The sequence below is a fragment of the Plodia interpunctella genome, chromosome Z (genome assembly GCF_027563975.2).
Source record: "Plodia interpunctella isolate USDA-ARS_2022_Savannah chromosome Z, ilPloInte3.2, whole genome shotgun sequence".
NCBI lineage: Eukaryota > Metazoa > Arthropoda > Insecta > Lepidoptera > Pyralidae > Plodia > Plodia interpunctella.
This window is the reverse complement of record NC_071324.2, coordinates 6,909,255-6,932,906: the sequence shown is the minus strand read 5'-3', so window position 1 is coordinate 6,932,906 and position 23,652 is coordinate 6,909,255. Positions and strand designations below refer to the sequence as shown.

General features: G+C 33.1%; 1 protein-coding gene across 7 annotated transcripts; it reads left to right on the top strand.

Moving 5' to 3' along the window:
• Positions 1–1,373: 1,373 nt before the first annotated feature.
• DopEcR (Dopamine/Ecdysteroid receptor) lies at positions 1,374–22,486 on the top strand. Of its 7 annotated transcripts, none has more exons than XM_053768391.2 (5): positions 1,374–1,534; positions 11,004–11,088; positions 13,787–13,966; positions 15,632–15,876; positions 16,269–22,486. In XM_053768391.2, exons 3-5 carry the CDS (start codon positions 13,789–13,791, stop codon positions 16,863–16,865), a joined length of 1,020 nt encoding a protein of 339 aa, XP_053624366.1. In that variant the 5' UTR covers positions 1,374–1,534; positions 11,004–11,088; positions 13,787–13,788; the 3' UTR covers positions 16,866–22,486. The 7 variants fall into 7 exon arrangements, with proteins under 7 accessions (XP_053624366.1, XP_053624360.1, XP_053624363.1 ...); XM_053768385.2 differs by having other exon boundaries at positions 1,382–1,534; positions 15,632–15,888; XM_053768388.2 differs by lacking the exon at positions 1,374–1,534 and adding an exon at positions 5,103–5,213 and having other exon boundaries at positions 15,632–15,888.
• The last annotated feature ends 1,166 nt before the right edge of the window (positions 22,487–23,652 follow it).

Below are 23,652 nucleotides of genomic sequence, written 5' to 3'. Positions count from 1 at the left end.
ACAATAATTTATTATATATCAAGTATTCACTAATTTTGAATATTCTACCAAAGATGATATGGATAAGACCTCGGTCTCAGTGTACATAAAGCTACGGCGGACTAGTATAAAAAATAAGAAGTAAATTGTGACAATTACGCTGTGTAAGAAAAAAGTTTAATTGAATCACTTTAATTTCAGCATGTTCCGGATGCGTTCGGGGCTTGGACATCGGGGTTTGCGTAAACAATAACCAAACCAAATTTTGAACATTCGGCTTTGAATTTACAACCTGTCGCCTGACCATCCTCCTTGAGAAAACTAATAGCCTAGTCCATGTGTTCTTTAGTCCCCTTAGTGTCTTACGACATCGACGGGTCGATATGGTGTAGTCCTATTTCAGGGCGGAAACACACGCCGCAAAAAGTTTAGATGAATATGTTACTTATATAAAGCTTGTAAAATTTTTCGAAAGCGAAGAAATGTAAGTTGCTTAGTTCGAGCGGCATACAGCTCGCCGAAGCGGACTAAATGCTTCATTTCGTTTGCTTCCGATGCCAGAGATCTCTATATAAATGTTTTATTCCACCACTACGAGCTTGTATATTTTCTGACAAAGTAAAGAACCTTGGATATATGATATGATTTGCTTCTTTTTCGTTTTATAAATTCTTTTTGAATTAAATTGATTGTATTCCGTGTTTTGTCGACGCAAACACGGAAAACACGGAATACAATCAATTTAATACAGAAAAATCCTGAAATATCTGATGTTTATTATATCCATACTACCTACATATATGAATAAATTTTAGTTATTTCAGGTTTTTGTTACTGTAACTAAAAATGAAATATCTGATGTTTATTATATCCACACTACCTACATATATGAATAAATTTTAGTTATTTCAGGTTTTTGTTACTGTAACTAAAAATATGACAATTGAAAATATAAAAGATATAAAAATAATATAAAAGAAATTTTAGTTTCTGATTATTGTGTTTGTAACTGTAGTTAAAAAAAATCAAAAAATGTGTAAATTGTTTTGTCTACACCAACATAAATAAATTTATTACATCATTGATAACAAAAATTATGTCAAAAAAAATGACTATATCACAAAATATATTTCGCCGCAGTAATGAAATCTGCGGGCGAGTGTATGCAGCGTGCGTGCACTGCGGCTGCACCGCGGCGCTGCAGCGGCGCGCCCCGTCAAACGAGCCGACCTAAGCTTTTCTCTGTGAGGACTCTCCACCAGTGCGTGAATAGCAAGTGACCTAAATCGTAGACTGAGCTTTAGTTTCAGTGATAAAAAGTGGTTAAACGATGAATCGATGTCGGAGAGGTTTTCCAGGGCGGCGTAGAGGGGAGCGCGGGGTATGCGCGCGCCGTTGTCTCCGCAGTAAGCGGTTTTGGTACAGTCGGCGAGAGGTGGCACGCTTGGGCGAGGGTGGTTGAAGGCGACGAGAGCCGACAAGCGTGCCTCCGGACACACGAACGCACGAGCCCTCACACCTCTATATTTCACAAACCTTTCAAAATGATTTTAAAGTAAGTTTTACAACTTTTAACAAACTTTACACGTAGTTTTAAACTAATTTCCAAACTTTTTACGGTCGAAATTTTTTGGCAACGTTCGTTGCCGAGCGTAGCGTCGGCGGAATATTCCATGTTGTTTTTTTGCTACGATATGGACGATGTTCCATCTGAGGTTTCTGGCAGATGACTGAAACCTTAAAATAATCTTCGAATGTTTGCGCTCAGCTTAGCGATTGTTTTAACGAATGTTTTTCAATAAAAGTATAAGATTTATATATTTTTGTCATGGTAGATAATAAATATATATTTTTATTCAAAGTATGAAAGGAAATACTGGTATTATAAAAATCATGTACTTGCGGACACTGTTTAAGGTCCGAATTTTTTTACGTAGGTCGTTTTTTGCTAAGCTTATCTATTCTAGATTAAGATTTGCGTTAAAAATATTGTTACAAGTTTTAAATAAAACCCAATAAAATCCTTAACTAAATGACCAATAATTCTATGTTTTGAATAAAAGAAACAGTTTTATGTTACATTTCGACCAAATTAAATAATTATATATATTCGTGTAAATAAAATCTGCAATATAAACTGTATAATATATTATAAACTGTAATATGAATTTTTCAAAACCTTTCGACAAACTACTATTTTATACGTTGTTATTACTTCTTGTACTTATAGTGAAATTACACAAAAAAGCGCAGATTGTGCAGGTTAATATTGTGTAGAAGCACTATGCTGGTGTAGAGTATATTCGCACAGAAACATCAGCTAGCCAAATAGATTATTGTCATATATTTTTTTTTTATAAACATACTAACAACTATTTTATATCTATATCACACATACAATCAGCATTTGGTGGTTACTACTCCGATTCAAGGAATTCATAGTCATTTAAGAAAATAAGTAGAGTAGTAAGCGTAAATGTGCATCTTTGCTTTGCTCGTGGATTACTTACTACTTTTGGTTTCTCTTAATAGCGATACTTTTTTATATAAGCTTCAGGCCATTCCACGAAAATCCTAACGATAAAATAACAATTCTACTGACAAAACAAAGATTCAAATTTGAATAACTGATTGATAGGAATTTTGAACAACCGATTGTAATAAACTAACATGGCAAAGTCAAATAAACGCCTGTAAATTATACAAAGTTATTGTGATATTTCTTTTTTTGAGTGCAAACGAATTTACAATCCGTTCATATATTTCCCCATCGCAGGCGGCTTGTTATAATTTGTTGCCAGTACAAAACTTTTTAGAGTTGCGATATCGTAATTAAAAGTACGTAGGTATAAATTAAGTAATATCTTGCTAGGTTTTGGACGAAAGGAAATTTTTTAGCGGCGTTGTAAGATGTTAAAAATGATTCAAGTTTTCACTTTTGCCGGCGCTCCCGGAGTGCAATTCGTTTTTATTATATATTTTATATGCAAAAAGAAAACCAAAGTTTAAAATAAAATTACATACTTTTATGTAGAATTATAGAACTTCAAATAAAGTATAATACCACTGCATATATAATAGCTACTGCCCCCAGGACATCTTGTATTAGTGGACTAAAACGTAATATCTACATAATAGTAGATTAGGTAGCCAAGGGCTGTAAGGCATCAATTGAAGCCCGAGATGTTTATAGTTCGAAGGTGCAATTTACACCCGAGCTAACTACTCTGCTTTACATCTCTATTGTGAGGTAAGCAGAAAAAAAACGTAATTATAAAAAAATCTCAAAAAAACAAGTAAAAGTTTTCTATTCCCGCCTTTTTTCATTAAAAAGAACCAAGTAAAGAACTTTTTAAATTTTTTAAGTATGAAATTGAACTTCGCCGTTCGATACTTATTTAAAATTGATAACTATAATATATTTATACGAAGGCAAAGCTGAATAGCGAAGCGATCTCTTTGGTCATTGGGCTGAATGCATGATGTCTATGGCCAGTATGATGGTTAGATGTTTTGAAAGAGTTACGCGAACTTATTGAAAGAGTAAAGTTTTTTTTAAATTACTTACAGCTCTAGGGCTTTTCTAGCTACATTATTATCCTAGAGCGCTAATTGGTCACTTACAAATCATTTGGGGGTAATAAGAACCTACTTACCGAACATGACAGATGGAAATGAATTTTACTTGTACAAAAATTCATATAAAAGACAGTTGTAATTGCTCGCGCGTCAATTTCATTCATGTAAATATTGTCATTTCTTTGAATTTTTTATAAACATAAATATCATTAAACATTCAAATATTTTTTCAGATGAATATATTACCAAATATGAAATTTGTAAATGTAAAAAATACTCAACATATTTTTGATAATCATATTTTAACGTTTTAGTATTTTCTATTCCGGCCCTATTTCCAGATTTCTTTATCAAACTAGTGGAAGAAAATATTAGGCCTAGAAACTAAAAGCTCTGATATCAGACAGTGTTGTTTTGTAATTATTTTTGTACTACTAAGTAAGCAAGTAGCAGTTTTCTCTCATAAATTAAAATCTACGCCTGGGTGTTTCTCACAGCGTTTCGACCGCAACGACAGAGCAGTGGCCAGTAGTTTAATTAGCCCAAACAAACGTTCCTATTTATCGAACCTCGACCTCGCTATCGAAGTTAAAAGCAGATTATACATTACGATAGTAAAGTGACATTTCACCCTCGACATAACAAGCCATATATCGTCACTCGTCTATAATCTATTAATAGAACTCAAAATGTTCATTAAATTGGATAGGTACGCTATAAATATAGCGCGTACTTAAATGACATCTGGTGACCTTTGCTATAAACATAACCTTAACATAACCAAGTGGATTGGAACAATGATCAGATATACGCGTAAATAAATAAATAAATAGAACAAAGACATTCTCACGTTGGTCCGTCCCTCTGTCCTATATACAGTCAATACCAAAATCAAGCTAAGCTAACTACTTATACTCTTACATCATCTATCCAAATACATTGCGAATTCGTCGCTATTCGGCCGCATCGAAATCCATGTAGGACGGCTGTCGTGCGGTTTGACTTTACGAGGCCGTATTAACATGGCTCCACGGGGCGGCGCGGTACGATGTAGGCACGGCTGTACGTACATACCTATATATAGATACAAATATGTATTTAATATAATTATAAATATGTAATTATTTTAAATATATTTTTTGGTTAAAGGTAAACATGTAACGATCGAAGCCGTATTACAATTTTTTTCAATTATTCATTACAATCAAAATTACATTAATCTCTTTTCTTTATAATATTACTATGGATTGGTACTGTCAACATAATTTTTAAAACACCAATTTTGCTATAGCTCCCCTGAAGCCCTTGCGAGGCGTATGTAGTTGACTGCACTTTAAGACAACCGCGGCATTAGTCATACATCTTTTGTTTTCAACAAAAAATCTTCAAAACATTTCGTTATTCAAAAAAATGTTGACTTAAATATACAAATAAGATAGAATTGTCGTTCGTAATTTGTTATCGATTATGTGAGGCGAGGGGCGGGTGCCTGCCGACCTTGGAGCGCCCGGCTGCTAACGAAGCACCCACGGGCTAACCTTGACTCACCGATACCGCGTGCGCCGCGACACAGTCCGAAGCTTGCGCCAACAAAAACACATCGTCCTTACTCTTCGTATCCACCTGGCGCAGAATTGTCACAGCCCTACCTAAAGGTTGGCTCGAATCGTTAAAATAAACCGCAAACCAGTGATTTAAGTTTAGCGAATCTTGTTTAATGTTGTTTACAAGTGGCATTTATGAATAAGGTATTATCATACTTCAATCTCATTCCTCGTTTAAATAGTTGCGAAGGTATCATAATTACTACACCATAAGCGAGTGTCTTATATTTGTTTACGATCTCAAGCTATGTTTTGTTAAATTTATTGATGCTTTTACCAGTACCTTTAACCTTGTACTAGCCAGGGTCTACTTGACCTTCAACTACTGCATCTGCGCAATGTGGTTCTCTTTACAAAACTGCATTCCAGAGATAACGTTCAACTAAAACATCGAGAGAAATATCGCGAATTTTGTGAGTTATTTTCAGTTTGTATTGGAAATGGACGTGAAATTTTAGTGTGGACAGTGATTTTCAATGTGACAATACTTTTTAGTTCAGGAGTAATAATAAATCGGACTCAAAGAGTCTTTTGCGTGTTTTACATAGTACTTATAGTGTGCTTATTATACATTTATACACTCAGTGATATAAAGTGAAATTAGACTGTCCGGTAATCGAAACATGTTTATTTTCAATGTCTATGAAAATTCCTTTCAAGGTAAACGCATGAATGAATACACATATTAAAGTGAAGCTTACTGTTTGAAGCTAGAGTGTGCTTGGTCGTAGCGCTCTACGAGAGTGTAGCTACGAGCTACGAGTGCGCGCTCTGTGCGACTACGAACTATTGAAAACTATTTAGTTGGAAAATCTCGATTGCATTTTTGTTGGAACTTGTTACATAACATTAAAATGTATTTTTTTTTATATTCAAGTAATCAATTTAATCAAGATGTAACGAACTATTTGACCGCAAATAATAGAATAGAATTTGGAAATATTTAGTTTACGTAATTTAGGATACGCTCCTCATGGGGTAATGTATGTGCGATCCATAATCGTAGTTTTATTTAGTGCGAAATATATAATTTCACAAAATTAAATGAGTATTCAATACTTAGTTGTTATATTAGCGTGACTACATGTCGTGTTATAAACATCAGTTGGCCGTGTTTTTCGAGCTGAATTGACTATTTTGTCCACGGAGATGCTATCTCCGTGAATTTTCTGCGACATTTTTAACTGGAATTCGTTCGACAGTTGTGTGAAAGTCAATATTAGGTAGGCGCCGAGATATAACGTTGCAATTGTATCTATAAAATCACTGTAGTTTATCTATGTCTTTTACATCCAGCATTGGCACGGTCGGGAAGATATGGACTATTCTAGGGCGGAATCACAAGCTACGACCCGTCAGTGACAGCATATTTAACATATATACGGAGTCTGCCTAACTAACATAGATTTAATTATTAAGTCTGTAAGGCTTAATAATTAAATCTATGTTAGCTCGAAGCTTCTTCGTCCTCGAAGCTCGGGTCTAACTTGACGGATTTCAGTTCAATTGACCTACATTTAGGGGTTAATCTAATATCGATGAATCAAGTGTACGTGAACCAGTTCGATATCATTATGTATGTAGTATAATCGAGGGTTATATATCTACTATATTATACTCGCGACTTTGCCTCGTGAAATTGAATTACTAAGGATCATTTGGTGTTGTTTTAAATTATAATGTTATTGCAACAGGTGCAATGTAACATTGCAGTCCAGTATATAAGTAATGACATATTTCCTATGAGGAATATGTCACCAAAAGTAACCATTTCTGTAGTCAAATCGGGTCTTATACTGCTACACCCTTAGAAACATAAATTTCAGTTTCCACTGCACTCTTGTATTGATTTGATTAATACCGACTATTCGCTGTTTATGCATCAGCAGATGTACTCGTAACATATTATTTATTAGGTACACCACATGTCATGTCCTGTATGGGTATAGGAGAATGTAGGAGTGAATTTGAAATGATTTTGGGGAGATGTGTGGTGTACGTGTTATTGACTGTACACTGTATCTGTTATCCAGACAATAAAATATTAATCAATTACATTATTCTCGCTCGTGAAAACTAATTTGCTCTATTTACGTACATTATTTGTATAGAATTTCAACCAAATAGGTAAAATAACTTTTTAATTAATGAAATAAACAACGAGCAGCAGAACTTTAATCACTAAATAATCATTTTCAGTAGGGAAACGCGACTCCAACCTAGAACTATATAGATATGTATATACTTTCTTTACTGTTTTAAATGCGAAAAAAAATGTATGTAAGTAAACTGCTGGACCCAAGTTAATGAAATTAGGTATAAAGATGATAGATTGATTGTATTGTCTATCATTTTTCAAAGTATGCTAGAAAGCATGTTAATTAAAAAGTAATTAAAAACAGAAATTAGAAAAGTCTAATGTCTTTTGTTACTTACAACAGTAAACATTATAAAAAAATAATGGTTTGGCTTTGTTCACATAAACTGTATTTAGGTTGAAACATAAGAACCTTTTGGGAATCCGTGACACGCGCTGGCTTTCGAAAAGCGGAAAACACTTTAAAACCGCTTGCTTTGTGGAAAATGCCAGGGCCGACATAGGTATTTATGCACGGTGACGGTTTTGTTATAATAGTTACATATTTAAACATCTGTGACTACCTATGTAGGATATAAATTTAAAGGAAAGAAGAGAAAATGTATGAACTTCTAATAATTGTTAACGTATTTTAAACAACACGACACTATCGTTACTTTATATAGGTACTTGAAGTAGCAACATTTGTAAAAAATAACGTTCCTGTTTTACCCCGTCTAGCTGATGTTGTATTAAGGAATCACCGAGATCATTATCGATTGTTAGTACCCATCAAAAACTGCTTTGCTCAGTAACCAGTATAGTATGTATGGCACCCAAAATTTTCCAAAAAAAAATCCAAATAATATAAAAGCTTATTTTAAAAGTAGCTCAAGACTTTAAAATTTTAAATAAATATTATTACTGTACGTTATACAGATAAAATCATAGATTGTTGTACATAATTTTACTATTTTGGTATTATTTTGTATACATATTATATACATACCCATAGTCGGTAAAGCATATAGAAGAAAATATCCTCATTCCTTTAGATGTTTCCTAAAAACCCCGTTCATACCGATCTTCATCAGGCTAGTCGGCTGTGTGTATTAAAATATATTCATTCACAATAATAATTTTGTTCATGACAAAATATTTTTATTGAACAAATCAAATGATCTCAGTATCTATTTCGGCGCTTTCGTAGAAATAGAATCGTATTAAGTTTGGTGGGTATAGAACTGAAGACTGGCCTATTTCCGCAGGTCATCGACTTCTGGTAAGATTTTGAGGGAGTTTATTTCAGTTACCATCAGAGACACGAAACACTTTCCCTATCACGACATACATTAGGTTCCAATTATAAATTTTTATAAGAGAAAACGTTTGATTGAGAACACGAAGAGATTCAATTTTGGTTTTGAGTTTGGAATTCCATTTAACATTCACATGTGTCGCAGCCATTTGGTTAAATCAGCCTTTTGATTGGAAGACTAGACCGTTCATTAAATTCCGGCATTCCATTGAATGACTAAAGGTTAACAAGCCAAACTGTTGCATGAAACGTTCAACGACTTGGCTGAACGTCGTTTGAATGGGATACAGACAACTTCGAATTGTTTGGTTTGGATAACCATCAGTTCTTATATATTTATATAAAAAATACAAAAATATTGCTTACTATGAGATCTGTATGAGGCCATATTTGTTTTGGCGACTATTAGAACCGAACCGGAATAAATGTGGACTAAATTTAAGTTTGCCTGATTTTACGTCAGACGTCTTCAAAGGACTAGCTCACAATAAACCAACTAATTGAACGTTGATTGATGTTAATTAAATTGTAGCTGCAGGCGTTCAAATGAATGCCGGCGATTAATAATAAAGGAACTAGATTTCCAATTAAATGTTTGATGACTTCAACATATATAGTAGGTAATATTATACAGAAAAGGGTTTTATATCATTGCAATCTCGATGTGGCAGAGGTATTAGTGAATTAAGATAACAAATAAGGATGGATAATAGCGGAGGCCGTGCGGTTGCGCGGTGGACTTGCCAAAATACGGCTATTTCGGCAAGTCTCTTTGATCTGGATATCCATCCAGGTCAAAGAGACTTGCCGAAATAGCCGTATTTTGCTCAATTATTTGCTTATGGAAGCAATTGTGTTTCTAGGAACTGTTATATAAATTGAACATTTTCTAACTACTTTAATCTGAATTGATCGAATTTTTGCGCTATGCACTGCACAATGTATTGGCATAACTCACTCTACAATCTGGTTAAAACGTATGGCTTTGCCGTTTTGCTACCGTCACGTAGATTTTATAGGCATTCGTTATATTATTTCTAGAGTAACGAAGTAAATAAGACTCGTCTTGGCACCATTTTTACATGAAAATGTTTTGGTGGCATATAATATAACGCTGACGAATTATAATATAGCAATTAAATCTACCTAAGTTAGTAATCATATTTCAGGCTAGACTAAACCGGCGAAGAATCTATGTTTAATTTAGACTTGTAATTGCAGGAGCAATAATATAAAAGAAAACTTATACGGATACAATGAAGCAAAGACAACTTATTTAGATGCAATAAAAGCAGAAAATAGTGAAGTGCGAGGAGGCGAAGAAATTCTAGTGAAAACTATTAAAATAGTGCAATTTTTCTGCAATGTTAAATTTCAGAGCCATTTGAATGATGGAAAGTTTTTATGCCAACAACGGAATTTATTCACTTGTAAATGTTTGCAGGAATTTCATAATCGCCTTTCCACCATCTTTCCAATCTTTCCAATTTGTGTTCGATTTTATAATTTGATTGATGGAAAATAAAATTTGTTATCGTAGCGTAGCGTATTTATACAAAGCTTTCATTTAACTTACATTGTATGTATCTACGTATTTAGGCTTGTATGATATGATGTATAGTTATACTAATATATGTAACATAACTCAATTTTTGAAGCAGATATTTTCAATCGAGATTGAACTTTTCAACTGTTCATTCAGTTGACAATAATTGTCATCCAAACTTCTGAGTTAATCTGATCTGATCTTGAGTGCGGCATGCCGTTGAGGAAGCTCCCGACGAGAGAACTCCTCAACGATTTAGTCAACGAATATGGACCGACAAATATTTGTCATGTGTTGAATACAATTAGATATCTTTTACGACAGTAAAAGCTTGTGCAAAAATAACATTATTGTAAAAAAATCTTTGAAATTTAGTTGTTAATTAATGGTTCTGTTCCATTCTACTATTCATATATTCCGTATTTGTATTGGAGATATAGTTTTTGCAGTAAATACAGATATTTAGTTAAAAAAATAAAAAAACTGTAAAAACTTATATTATTTATTATAACTATAAAATATCAGTCCATAACTAAATATCTAGCCAGTCTTACTGCAAAAACTATATCTCTCAACTATCACGGTTCATGAGATACAGCGGGGACAGACGGATGAGCAGCGGGGAATTGTACGAAGTAAATTTGGGAGGCATAATCTAGTAGCGAGTCTTCTGGGTAGGAACCTTTAAAAGTGGCAATTGTGACACCCTTCGCCCTTTCCTCCTACAACTAGTTCATCTTTCATTAAATAAAAATAGTATGATATATTATTAAGCTGGTAGTTATGAGTGTTGATTAACTTTAGTAGGTTTTACAATTGCCAGCGTGATATGAAATTTGATGAAATAAAATGCAATTGTATCTGAATTGTATGTTGTTGAATGTACATTCATTTTTGCAGATGGAATAAATCGCTGCGTTTCCAGTTTTACAGTTATGGCACGAAATACTTTTAAGCTTCACTTGCCACAGCATCGACGTTAATGGTAAGTGCTTGAGCTGTTCATATGTATCATATATGAAAAATTTGAACACAATTACAATGGAATGAATTGTCATCAATGTAATTGTGTTCAAATTATTCAGAAATAGTATAGAGAAATATTTTTCACAGTTATGTGTGTTATATAAATAATACTATTTTTTGTTCAATTTATACATTTTTATTTTAGAATATTACAAATATAGGCATGTATTTATAATGATAATGTGGATAGTACTTGTATTTCATTAGAAACTGAAACTCATAGCGCTAGTATACCCCAACAAATTTTAGTCCGTTGAGTTCCTCTTGTTTACCGAGAATCCATCGCTGTGGCAATTTAACTATAAACTACTCACAACTATCGATATATTGTAAGTACTTGTAGATATTACGATACCGATATTTGGGACTAAGTTTAGCGAATTCAGAATATTGTATCGACTGCTTGGGACGATTCAAATGCAGCACAATTCAATGTAGAAAACTGAAATAAATCGTATTGGTATGTATTTACTAAACATTAATTTGATGATAGGAATGTGTTACGCAGGTCAGTCAAAATGGATCGTATCAGTAATCTTTGACTGTTCAAAGCTTACTTGATATAATCATATGTACTTATACCCGACAAATAAATAACACGCCCGACTGAAGTGATAGCCGAAAGTAGGTGATTAGGGTCCGTACGTTAGGCTCTCGTTCACTCGTACGCTAACATACAAAATCAAATTTTAAAATTGAAGAGCATTCCGGCCATTAACATTACGGCACAAGAGTTGGACCAGGTGATTATGCATTACCGAATGTCGACTTTCGCAAAAGTAAACGTTTTGTATCTTGCTCACCTGGATTGAGCTGACCTCGACCTCGCTGACTTGGCTTTGTTAAGATGTTAGTCTTTATTACCACCTTACGCGCCTTTGAAATGTTATGGGTTAGTAACCCCGTATATTGAAGCTAAAATTGTTGGCGATTTTGACGCCGATATTTGGTTTAACCGGTGGGACAAAGTAAATTTATTATGCTAGCAAAATTGTTGTTTGGGGCTCATAAAGTAAACATTTTACATTATTGTAAAATATTTACGTTGTTAATTGTAATAATGGGTGAACTGTACATATTGTATATCGCTTCAGCGCTCGTTGCTCGAGCCTTTGTTCGAGTAAGCTCATTCAGCTGTAATGTGTTGGTTCATTGATCAAGGAAATCCAATACCGATATGTATCAATTTCGAAATTAATCTGATTGTAAACAGGCTATAATAGGAACTGACTTAGTTTCTTTTAATGAGTGTGTTGTAGAAATTTAAAAATCCTATATTAATATAGAAATAAAACGTTTTATATTGATGCGACCTGACAAAAGCCTTATCTCATTTAGATGAATTTCAATAATACGTACATTTGTTTTGCGACACTCATACAAATGGCATTTAATTGTATTGTTTAAATTGCTGTGGATGATTCCATGCTGGTCAGGGAGAGCTTCTCCCCACTTCAAGTAAATATAGGAAAATAATTTTTCTCACGGGTTGCAGCCGGTCATAGGTAGTATAATATAAGCAATTTAAAGCAATATCCAAATAATCGTTGTCTTTAGGTTTCGCGACTCTTAGTTTTGTCTGTAAGCAAGAAGAAGAAACGTAGTCATGGATTCGTTTTTTCACTCCAACTAACTAAACTGTGCCACTGAAGCAAATCATTAATTCCCAAAAAATCGTATCTTTGATTGGTACGATGGGAATATTTTATCAGTACTAGGTTTTACCTTTTAGGTTTTACCCGCGACTTCGCCGGCAAGATTTTCCCACTGGTGTACAGTATTTTTCAGAGCTTTGTGAAATTTGTGAAATATTCATATAGTACTTTGCAATATTTCACGAAGGTCAGTTAAATAGAAGCTTGAGGAGGAATGCAACTAATTCAACTAATACAGATTATTAGTTGACATCGAAAAATTGTAATTAAAATTTAAATCTGATATTTATTCTAGGACTTTCTTGAACCTATAGAAAATTTCGATACCATGCGATGTAATTCCTGATAGTTCCAGTAAGTTCTAAAACTCAGCTGAAAACTAAAAGTGCTTTGTTATCAATATCAATACATACAATAAAACAGTAGAAAACAAATCCTGTATATTGAATATATTTAACATGAAAACAAAATTAGGCGATAGAGTCATAGTAACAGAGTAAGAATTTGAAAAAAAAAACTGTCTGTTTGTCTGTATGTCTATCTGTTTGTACACGCTAATCTTCGGAACTGCTGGACGGATTTGAATGATTTTTTTTAATGTAGCTATTAAGTCTGGGCAAAATATAGGGTATAAATGACTTTGACAATTGGAACACTTGATAGAGAACAATGATGGTACAACTAAACTATAGGAAATATAGAAATTACGTCTTAACAAAAGATATTCAGCCTGATAAGCTTTTTTTGCTAAGATATAAAAATAGAAGATCTGGAACACCTGATGTAGACCCATGATGATGGTACGGCTAAGTTCAGTCTTATGAGCATTTTCTGCTAAGGTATAAAAATTGAACAGACGTACGACGCGTCTATGCGTCGTACGTCTGTTCAATACAGACACACAGACGTACAGACGTTCAGACGTACATAGACGTACAGAGGTAAAGACTTTACTTTTTATTAGCCTGTGTAAACTAATATCAAATATTGCTATCTGTTCAGGTATGCCATCAAGGATGATGAGCGCTCGCGCCGGCGCCGGCGGCGCTGGCGAGGTGAGCGTGGCGGACAGCCCGCTCGCCACCTTCGAGTCGTTGACCCAGGCTGCGGTCATCGGGGTCATGGGGGTGGCCATCGTCGTTTCCAACCTACTCATCATTGCCGCCTTCCTCAACTTCAAGGGTATGTAAATCCTAGGTTTAAGGAAATCGTCCTGCTTTCGAGTTTAACACAAAGTCATTTGTATCGAGTACCGAGTGAAATATTCTATACAAAACTTACGTGTCAAAATAACGTTTTAATGAGCTATTTTTAGATAATAAAATACATTAATTGTTTCAAATACATTGTTATGAAAACAATTATTTTCCGAATTTTATTTTTTCATAAATCTGAGAAAACATAAATCAGTTACCTAACTGAAAATGCTACTTTCTCACTTTCATTTTTTTTCTCACTTTTACACAAATTGCAAATACGTGTTAACAACTTGTGGAAATAATGATCAGTTTCTGAATACAAGATCCGCGCCGCATTCGTGTATAAGTTCAATAAGAAGACAATTGACACTTATAAATTTAAATTAGTAATTCAGTGTACTCGCTTTAAGCGAAATGAATGAATAAACCTCAGACCTCAATGAAACATTCATTTTCGAGATTTAAAATGTGCCAACATTTTCAATTTTTATTCTACCTGCTTCCGAGAAACTGCTCGTATCCGTACGACACCAGCGCGCTCCGCGAAGCTGCGGAATGCCCGGTATTGCGATGCGTTGTATTTTCGAACTTTTGTACATTTTTTGAGCATGCTTCTTTTCTTTTAATTGATAGATTATTTGGGATTCGACTGTTTTAAGAATTATATAACAAGCTCTAATGGTACCAACAGTTATGTTACTTATTTAAGAAATTGCAATTAATTCATAAAAGAGACAATTCACATATATTGCGCTAGCCCGAACATAATTAAAAAATATAATGCTTATAACTACCGAAATTTGTGAATTATTTGCAAGTCAAACTGGCACTGTACCCTGCTTTGGTAATTACTTATTACTGAGAAAAATAAATTCAACTACATAGTATAAATTTAGTTAAAAAATAAAAATGTATAAACAGATATTTCAAATTGTGGACTTATTTCCTGCCTCGCCAACTGTTAGGCCAGTTTAAATCTATGCAAATAAAGATTGCAAATTGAGGGCCCGGATTGTGGCGAACAGCGATATTTTATTTCCTTTATCTGCGAAGGTTCTTTCAAGGCAAATAGAAATAAATTTAATGTATTTTACTCGACTACTCTCTGCTTTCGTCTAACATTTCTAAATCTTTACCAAATAATTATTCAGGTATTTCCAGGTTTGAGTAACTTACATTTATTTCCTTTGAGAATATTCGGATTTCATATTTGAATAACGAGGGAAAATGAAATTTCGTTTATGCTTTTAGTTTAAATTATGAAATTAATTTCATTAATTTATGAGGAAGAGGAATTTATTGTTAGGCAGGGTTTAAAAAAAATAAATCGATATTTTTAATTCCCTGACAGTATTTTTTAAATTGGAAATATGGTACACATGATACAGCTTACTTTTTAAATAACGCTACTTTCTAAGTATGTATAAGAAAAAATAACATTATTAAACACGTTATACATTCTGCGGTTGTAGTTGTAGCATTCGTAGCACTCGAGATATGCTACGAGTTATGATCCAGCTACGAACGTGTTGTAAATTTTAAATTCCGCGCGGTTGTGCCCCTGCTCAGAGCACATTTTATTTTACCCAGTTTTTTTAATTTAGGCTATGTTTCCTGGTATTTATTGATATTTATGTTTTAATTTCAGGTCTATCGAATGAAGTGATCAACTACTATTTGCTATCATTAGCTGTGGCTGATTTATTATGTGGGTTGTTTGTGGTGCCCCTGTCGGTGTACCCCGCTATAACGGGCCGCTGGATGTTTGGAGACCTGATGTGCCGGCTGGCGGGCTACGTGGAGGTCACCCTGTGGTCCGTCTCAGTATATACTTTCATGTGGATATCGGTAGACCGCTACCTCGCAGTCCGAAAGCCATTGCGTTATGAGACGGTTAGTGCAACGGTAGTTATCTTTTTATATTTTTCTATTTATATTTTAAGCATTGAATGCCCCACACTCAGCCTTGTTCATACAATCCGAAATAATTTTCGTATAGTATTGAGTTAACAACATTGTACAAAAGTAGGCTTAAATATTATGCATTAATAGTAGTATAGTTATATAATATATTACTCAATTTTTACTAGTTTTTAGCACAGTTGTAAGTAGATTGTGAAGATATTTTTGAGCATAGTAAATTTTAGAATACTGTATTTAATTTTATGTATACAAAATATTTAAAAATAATTTAGAAATCATTTTCACATAGAAGTCTCTTTAATCCTCTCTCGTAGGTCTGCTTCCGTTTAAACATTTTTATAATATAAATTGCGAATGATCAGGTTCAAACTCGCACTAGAAGTCAGTGCTGGATGGTGTTCACCTGGATCTCGGCCGCCATGCTGTGCTGCCCGCCCCTCCTCGGGTACAAGAAGGAAGCCAACTTCGACAAGGAAACTTTTATTTGCATGCTCGACTGGGGCACCACGTACGCCTATACCGCCACACTGGGAATTCTGGTGCTCGGCCCGAGTGTCATATCGATTGTTTATAATTACTTTTACATATTTTCCATGAAACGTAAACTAAATAGCGGCGCACCTATACACGACAAGGAGTACGCCACAGCATTGGCGGAGAACCTGGCCAATCCCAGTCACTGGATGAGCTTCGTCCTCGTGTGCGCTTTCTGGCTGAGCTGGGCGCCATACGCGGGGGTCAGGTTATACGAGTATATAACTGACCAGGAGCTAAAAATACCTATGTTGCACTTTGGAGTCGTGTGGCTCGGGATTCTGAACTCGTTTTGGAAAATTGTTATTTTGATATCGCTGAGCCCTCAGTTCCGCCTCGCTCTCCGCATCCTATGCCTCACAGCATGTTGCCGCACCAAGGGCCGCTTGCAGGCCGAGCTAATTGGCATGGATAATGATGATTAGAAGATTTAGATACAAATTGTCATGTAATCCAGAAACGGCGTATAGTAGGCATTGGAAATATACATAGTACATGTATGTGTTATTATTTCATTCCAATACAATAGTTCAAGAAGCCACTCGAACGAGGATACCTAAAAATATACATTTTTCTCTAATATTGCTTTTGTTATCATTTAAATTACAGTTTAATCGTATGGTAGTTACTATCCCGTAGTGTAGTGATTCCGCACCATTCATGTCTCAACAAAAACTTTGCTCGTCAGAATTTCAATTAATTCAAAAATATGTAATTTCCAATTAAATAAGTGCGACTTCATTGTGTCACTACTTTACGATCGCCAAGGTTTGAGAAAGTTGAGCATGTCTAAAAAATTAGTATGTTTTGTTCCTTGTTGTTGCGACTATTAGTCGGCAATAATGCATGTTACGAATAAAATCAGATTTGTTTCTCAAATACTTAATTTATTTGTAACAATATTTTATAGCCAGAAAGTCAGTCAATGTATAGCAAATATCTGATTTTTAAAATTTTTTATAAGTGTTTGCATATTTACTTCAAATATTGTTATCTAAATTAACTGACAATAATATGTATAATTCCGTATTGGAGCATCACACTCGCTATGTGCAATAATTATGATCATATCATTTTAGCTACGTGTGTTACGTTTTATTCGTATCAATCAATTATACCAGGGTCTGTAGTTGTCTAGTATTTAAAAAACTGAAATTATTTGAATATATTTTTTTAAGTAAGTAGGTAATTATTTTATTGAATTTTAGACAAATTAGATAAGAACTGAGAACCCTGGTAACAAACAAAAACGAAATATACTAAATTGAATGTGCCATTACTATATGTAAATCAGCTACAAAATTAATACCATTTATGATGCTGTACGTTTTTATAACTATAGGTATCTATATACAAATGAAAATAGTTTAGGTATGTTTATTGCATACTACTAAGTTCATTTTGTATTTCTCATAATTTTAGAACACCAAATTCATTAAGCACAATTTGTAGCGCAATAGGACTACAATAGATTGTGATTTTAAATACTATACATACATATATAGAAGTTTGGTGTTAAAAGCGTTTTAATAATAAATATTATATATTTAAAACAAGAAAATAATTTTATAACTAGGAGCGTAAGATTTGGATATTAAAAAATACATTTTAAACTTTTGGGCTTTTATGTATCAATGAATAAAAGGGTTACTGGTATCAATCGCAAAACCTCCTAAAGACTACTTGGGTACATCTAAACAAGCAACTTTCGTAGATTTTTTCATATAAAAAAATACAATCTACTTTGCGATTCTACACATCTTAACTCTATGTAATGGTCAAGCAACACAGCTACATAACAGTCGCTTTATGTAGCAGAATCGAACATAGAGTTAATGTTTTGTGGAAATGACATAAAAAATATAAAAAAATTGTATTTATTACGTTTAGACAAAGTCGTGGAACAAAAGAAGTTAGTCTCTATGAACCTTATGCGCCTTTGTATGGTTATGCATTAGATACGAGTAATCCTTTATAAATGATGCAATATTATATAATAAACCAGAAAAATAACTTATTTTTATAAATGACTCAGGAAGTGGGATTTAATTTAATTCGGTCCTTTGGTTAGAGCGTTTGGCACAGTTGTTTGTGAGTAGTTCGTGAGTAGAACTTATTGCGCTCTGCCAAAACAATTTCCACATCCATTCCAGTTTCGGAAAATACTACTCATCTGTTTTATAATTATGGTCTATAAAAATGTCACTTGACAACAACTTAAACAAGGTTGTTGTCAACTGTATCTTTAATAATCATACAACTTAAAAAGTTCAATGTTCGCCACAGCGTATTTTCAGAAATAACGATTATTAGATTTATTTATTGAGTATACTAAATCCTGTGCTGTTTTCTCAAAGTTGAGGCTGTGCAATATTTTGTGTGTTAGATTTTAATTTGTTAATAATAAATATAAATGATTGTTATAGTTGTGCAGCCTAAGGAAAAACGTCTTAAGTACATTTTTTTGTAATGAGTTTTAACTGCACGAGTTATTATACGATTATAGTTTTGCGGTGTATGGTTTTGTAGTTGGTATGAGTAATTAGGGTCTTTGTTATTACACGTTGGTATTACATGCATGTGCACGTTGCTGTAATCACGACTCTGCTTAATTTATTAATAGATAGGAACTTATATTAAGTCCCTTTTATGTAATTCATTTCACAAAATAGATGTTTTCCTTCATGTCCAAGTTATCGAATGAATTTTTGAACAAAATATGTAATTAATAAGTATCTGTTAATATTATCAATCATCTTACGATAAATTTTATATTATCGCATTGATCTTACACAACCACCTATATTTACAAAACAAAAGTAATATAATTGAACCACGTTTGCAAGTGAAGTGGTGATCAGATAAGCAATACAAAAGATAATGCGTACAGATAGGGCTTTATCATTTAACAGTACACGAGTGTTACTGCTTCGGCATTGAGCATGCACTAAATCCATACTACCAAGTGTCGACAGATAGTTGCTTTTCGTGATTTAAAATGTTTGACAAATCGTTATTGTTACTTGTTCTTTAAAACAATTTAGTATTTATGAAAATACGTATTTCTGTGATCCTATACTTAGTGGTCATTGTAGAATTATTTTTATGAGACGTTTCCGAGTAGTGGAATCTAAATTTGTTGAAACATGCTTTTAAATATTCACTATAATACTTTCACCGTCGTATTGATCGAGCGTAAGCAGGTAATGTGGTAAAATAAAATAAAATGTCATAGAAAATCATTCTAAGATTTTTCCATTTTGGAATTTTTATTTAATAGTTTCAGTAGCCACCTAATCAAACTTTACGCCTTAGACATATCCTCAGCGTTATATTTATGTTCAAGTGCAATTAAGTATATGGATAATTTTTTTTTTACGTGGTGACTGAAATCACAATACCCTTTTCTTGTACCCTAGCTACTAATAATTTTGTGTTCATATTATTTATATTTTAAAATAATTTTATGGATTGCCTAAATGTAATAAAAAATGAATATAATAAGTCATTTACATGATTTATGTTTAGCAACGACTAGAATTTTGTTAAGAGAGATTTTCTTTCTAATGACTTACTACCTAATTTAATAGGTACTATGCAATTTATCTTATGTAAAAATAGGTGAATATGTAATCATTTGAAAGCTGGGGTGAAATCCGGATTTATTGGTTAACTTGAACGTCAAAGACACGAGCACACACTTTTTGTCTATTTGTCTTTGTGTCTATTTCTAGTCACTTTGTATCATACAATTGTGTTTAGTTTTTGAATGTTAAATAATACTTACCTTATTATTATCTTTCAGACAATACGTATTACCATAATTTGAAATCTATATGTCGTTGTGTCGATGTGTGTTTCAGGAGATGCGTAATCTTAGTATTTTCTATTCTACTGATATATTAGGATAATGTATTGCTGATGTCGTATGATGTGAAAAAAAAATATTTATTAATCGAGTTGAATTGGTAGATTTAATAGCGGATTAAAAATAAGTAGTCGAGCTTTTCTAAATTGAAATGTCAGGTCTATACCTGACATTTCAATTTAGAAAATATGTGTTTCAACTCTTATATGTGTAATCATACAAAAATCTAAAGGCGGTCCTTTATAAAACCTTATATTAGTTTTCGCTTAAGTCTGTAAGGTTTTCTTTAGATACTGACTTGTATTCATTTTATAATTAAATTCGTCCACTGAAGCTGCCAAACAGGTGATGTTTTGATCTTGTTTTATTAATTAAGATATATTTAATAAAAATAATTTTCATTTCTCATAATAGTGCTGCATTTTCGAACCGAATAGTAGGTGGGCGATGCGGAACTGCTATTATCTCGAGGGCGGGAAGTTGATATCAAAATACAACTAAGTACATCATGTTGAGTCGTGGCTTTGAAACATTTGGCATAAAACACCGATAACAATAAAATACATAATATAAATAGTGTAGTACAAATAGTGAGTGTCATTGAAAAAATATGTCCGTATCTATTTCATAAAGTATTTAAAATTGTAAAAATACATACTATTTGGGTAATGTCTTGGTTTTCCTCCCAGTAATTAAAAATCTCGATGTGTATATATTTACTAATACCAATTTAATAAATGCTAGATACAATTTTTCTTTTCTCAAATTCGAAACGGATATAGAGTGTTGGACACGGTTGAAATTATTCAATTTCAATACGTATTGCGTTTACTATAAACCTTCCCAGCGATCTAGGGCTACATCCGAGCGGATATGCGGACATATGGGAATTAAGGGAATTCCTTTTGAGGCCTGTCTAACGATCAACATCCAATCCAATTCAAATATTAGTTAGTAGAATCTACTCACATGTACGATAAAATTGCGTATCGGTTATACCAGTTTTGGTAATATGAACGGAGTAATAATTAATCGCTTGAAGATTGCCAAAATACCAGTTTATCATTTCAAATATTAACTCACAATACATTTCGAATACATATTTGATCGGATCACCAATTAAATTCATAACAGTCATTCTACAATATCGTTGTGATCATGATTTGATATTGACTGTAATACCATCCTATTATGGTTGTGAGTATTCAGAAATAAATTAATATAGTTAAACTGAAGTGAGGTAAAAAAGCTCTAGTGTACTTGAATCCTACATTCCGCTATAGCTCCCCGTATTTGCCCCTAGGGTGTCCATGTCCACAGATACTCACTATCTCATTTAAACCCCCGTGGGGGCAAAGTTTGATTTCGTTTTGTATTAAACAGTAAAGTACAGTCACTGGAGCTTTTCTACCATTTTTGTCATCGTAATTATGGTCATTGTTATCATTTTAATGTGTTTGTTTTTATTTAAGTATAGTTGATATTTCTGCACAAAATAATTTATAATTTTGGCTTGTTTGATGTCAATTATCCGGATTTTCCCAGCTGTTTTAGTCAATTTTGTCGCTAGGATATTTTTACAAACAAAAGAAGCATTTATTTTAGTAATATAAATAAATTTGATCTTTTGAACAGAGTTGATGTTGACGATTATAAGTGATAGTTTGGTATGTACACTAGACAGTTTATTTTTTGTACTAGCTCTAAGTTTGTTATTAATCGTTATACCTAGTAGTATACATAATAATATATTCGGTATATACTTTAGTACATAATAAATATATGTATTTATATATAGCGCAGATATGTTTTCTCGCGTCTCAATCGATTAATATATACCCATTTCGGAATATCTTATTATGAGTAATGACAAAAAGAAAATATTGGCAATTATGTTAAATGATAAACGAATAAAAAGATAAAAAATCGTGAGAAATGTATGTGCCATAGATAAACTTAAGGGTTTTTATCATTAGTTATCATTGTAAGTAAAAATACACATGAACTCTTCAGATAAAAATTTAAACTAATAGCCATTACTGAAAAGGATTACTCTAATCAGATATTAATTTGGCTAATTATATAAATATTTGATTGATTTTAATATACCTACTTAGTTCAGTCATACACTCTACATTCCTCGTACGAGTTTGTCATTAATAAATCTTTAGCTCTGAACTTTGTTTCATTACTTACCTACGTAGCGAATAGTGACCCTTCTGATTTGTGTTGATTATAATTTTAACATCAAAAAAGTTAGTTACACGCGAAAAGGTTATGAAATGATATGAAAAGGAAAATTTATTGCTTGCCATAACAGCAAATTATTTGAAATATCCGACAATGTTGAAACTTATCGAACTGGGGCAAAGTTCGAAACAGGTTGTATTAAATATTCTCATATTTGATGGCCATTCCATGGCAGCCACCTGTAGAGTCCGTTCCTACTAGTTGTGTGTGCTTATTTTAGTCGTAGGTTAGTTTGTCCTAAGTGACTAGAGTAGTTTTTTTTATAACGAGGTGAGTACCAAGTAATAACTAGGACACATTTGGGATTTTCTCTAGTAATCACGACGGACAAATTTTCTTGTTGTGATTGTGTCTTTGGCCGCTTCTAGTGTGTGGAGTTGATCCTCTATCATTGTGGAGATTTAAGTAATAGTCCCTCCCTTCGTCCACTTTGGTAACTAAACTTTCCAAACCCTGAAAAGAATAACGTTTTTTTGTTTTTGGTAGATACCGAGTGGATAAAAATATTTTTTCTTGAGTAGGCAGCTAAGTAACTATAACAATTGTTTAAACTACGTTGGTAACAGAGTGAACGAATCTGAAAAATTCCATGATAACCGATTTGCCACAGAATAAAAATCGTAGAGGTCACAATTTGTGTAAATTTTGCGACCTGCTCTATGTGAGTAAATTAGACGCTGTTTCTTACTAAAGTATTTTTAGTTACTCGCTCGTTCTGCTGTATGAATATTGTACGTACTTACCTAAGTAAAAATACTTTAGTAAGACAAAACAAAACAAAACAAAACACAGGTGAGTTTTGTTCCGAAGTAGAAACAGGTAAATAAAAGAATTTTACTGTGTATACGTATATTATATTATATAAGTATATGAAATATAATTACATTCATCAGTCTAACTAAATATTTTCAGAATTTCTCAATATACATTTTACCTGCTATATTAGTGTAATTGAAACGTTGACAAACAATTGAATTTTGATATGCTTACTTGGTTACAAGTAGAACATAAGGTTGGGATTACACTAAGATATTCGGTATTAAAATTCGATAGAATAAATTACATTTGCTGTTAAAATGCCAATTGTCAATCCG

Bases quoted from the DNA above. Each gene is read 5' to 3' on its own strand.
- DopEcR (XM_053768385.2), top strand. From the start codon at position 13,789: ATGCCATCAAGGATGATGAGCGCTCGCGCCGGCGCCGGCGGCGCTGGC. The intron at 13,967-15,631 runs GTATGTAAATCC...TTTTAATTTCAG, and splicing joins CGCCTTCCTCAACTTCAAGG to GTCTATCGAATGAAGTGATC. The intron at 15,889-16,268 runs GTAGTTATCTTT...GCGAATGATCAG, and splicing joins ATGAGACGGTTAGTGCAACG to GTTCAAACTCGCACTAGAAG.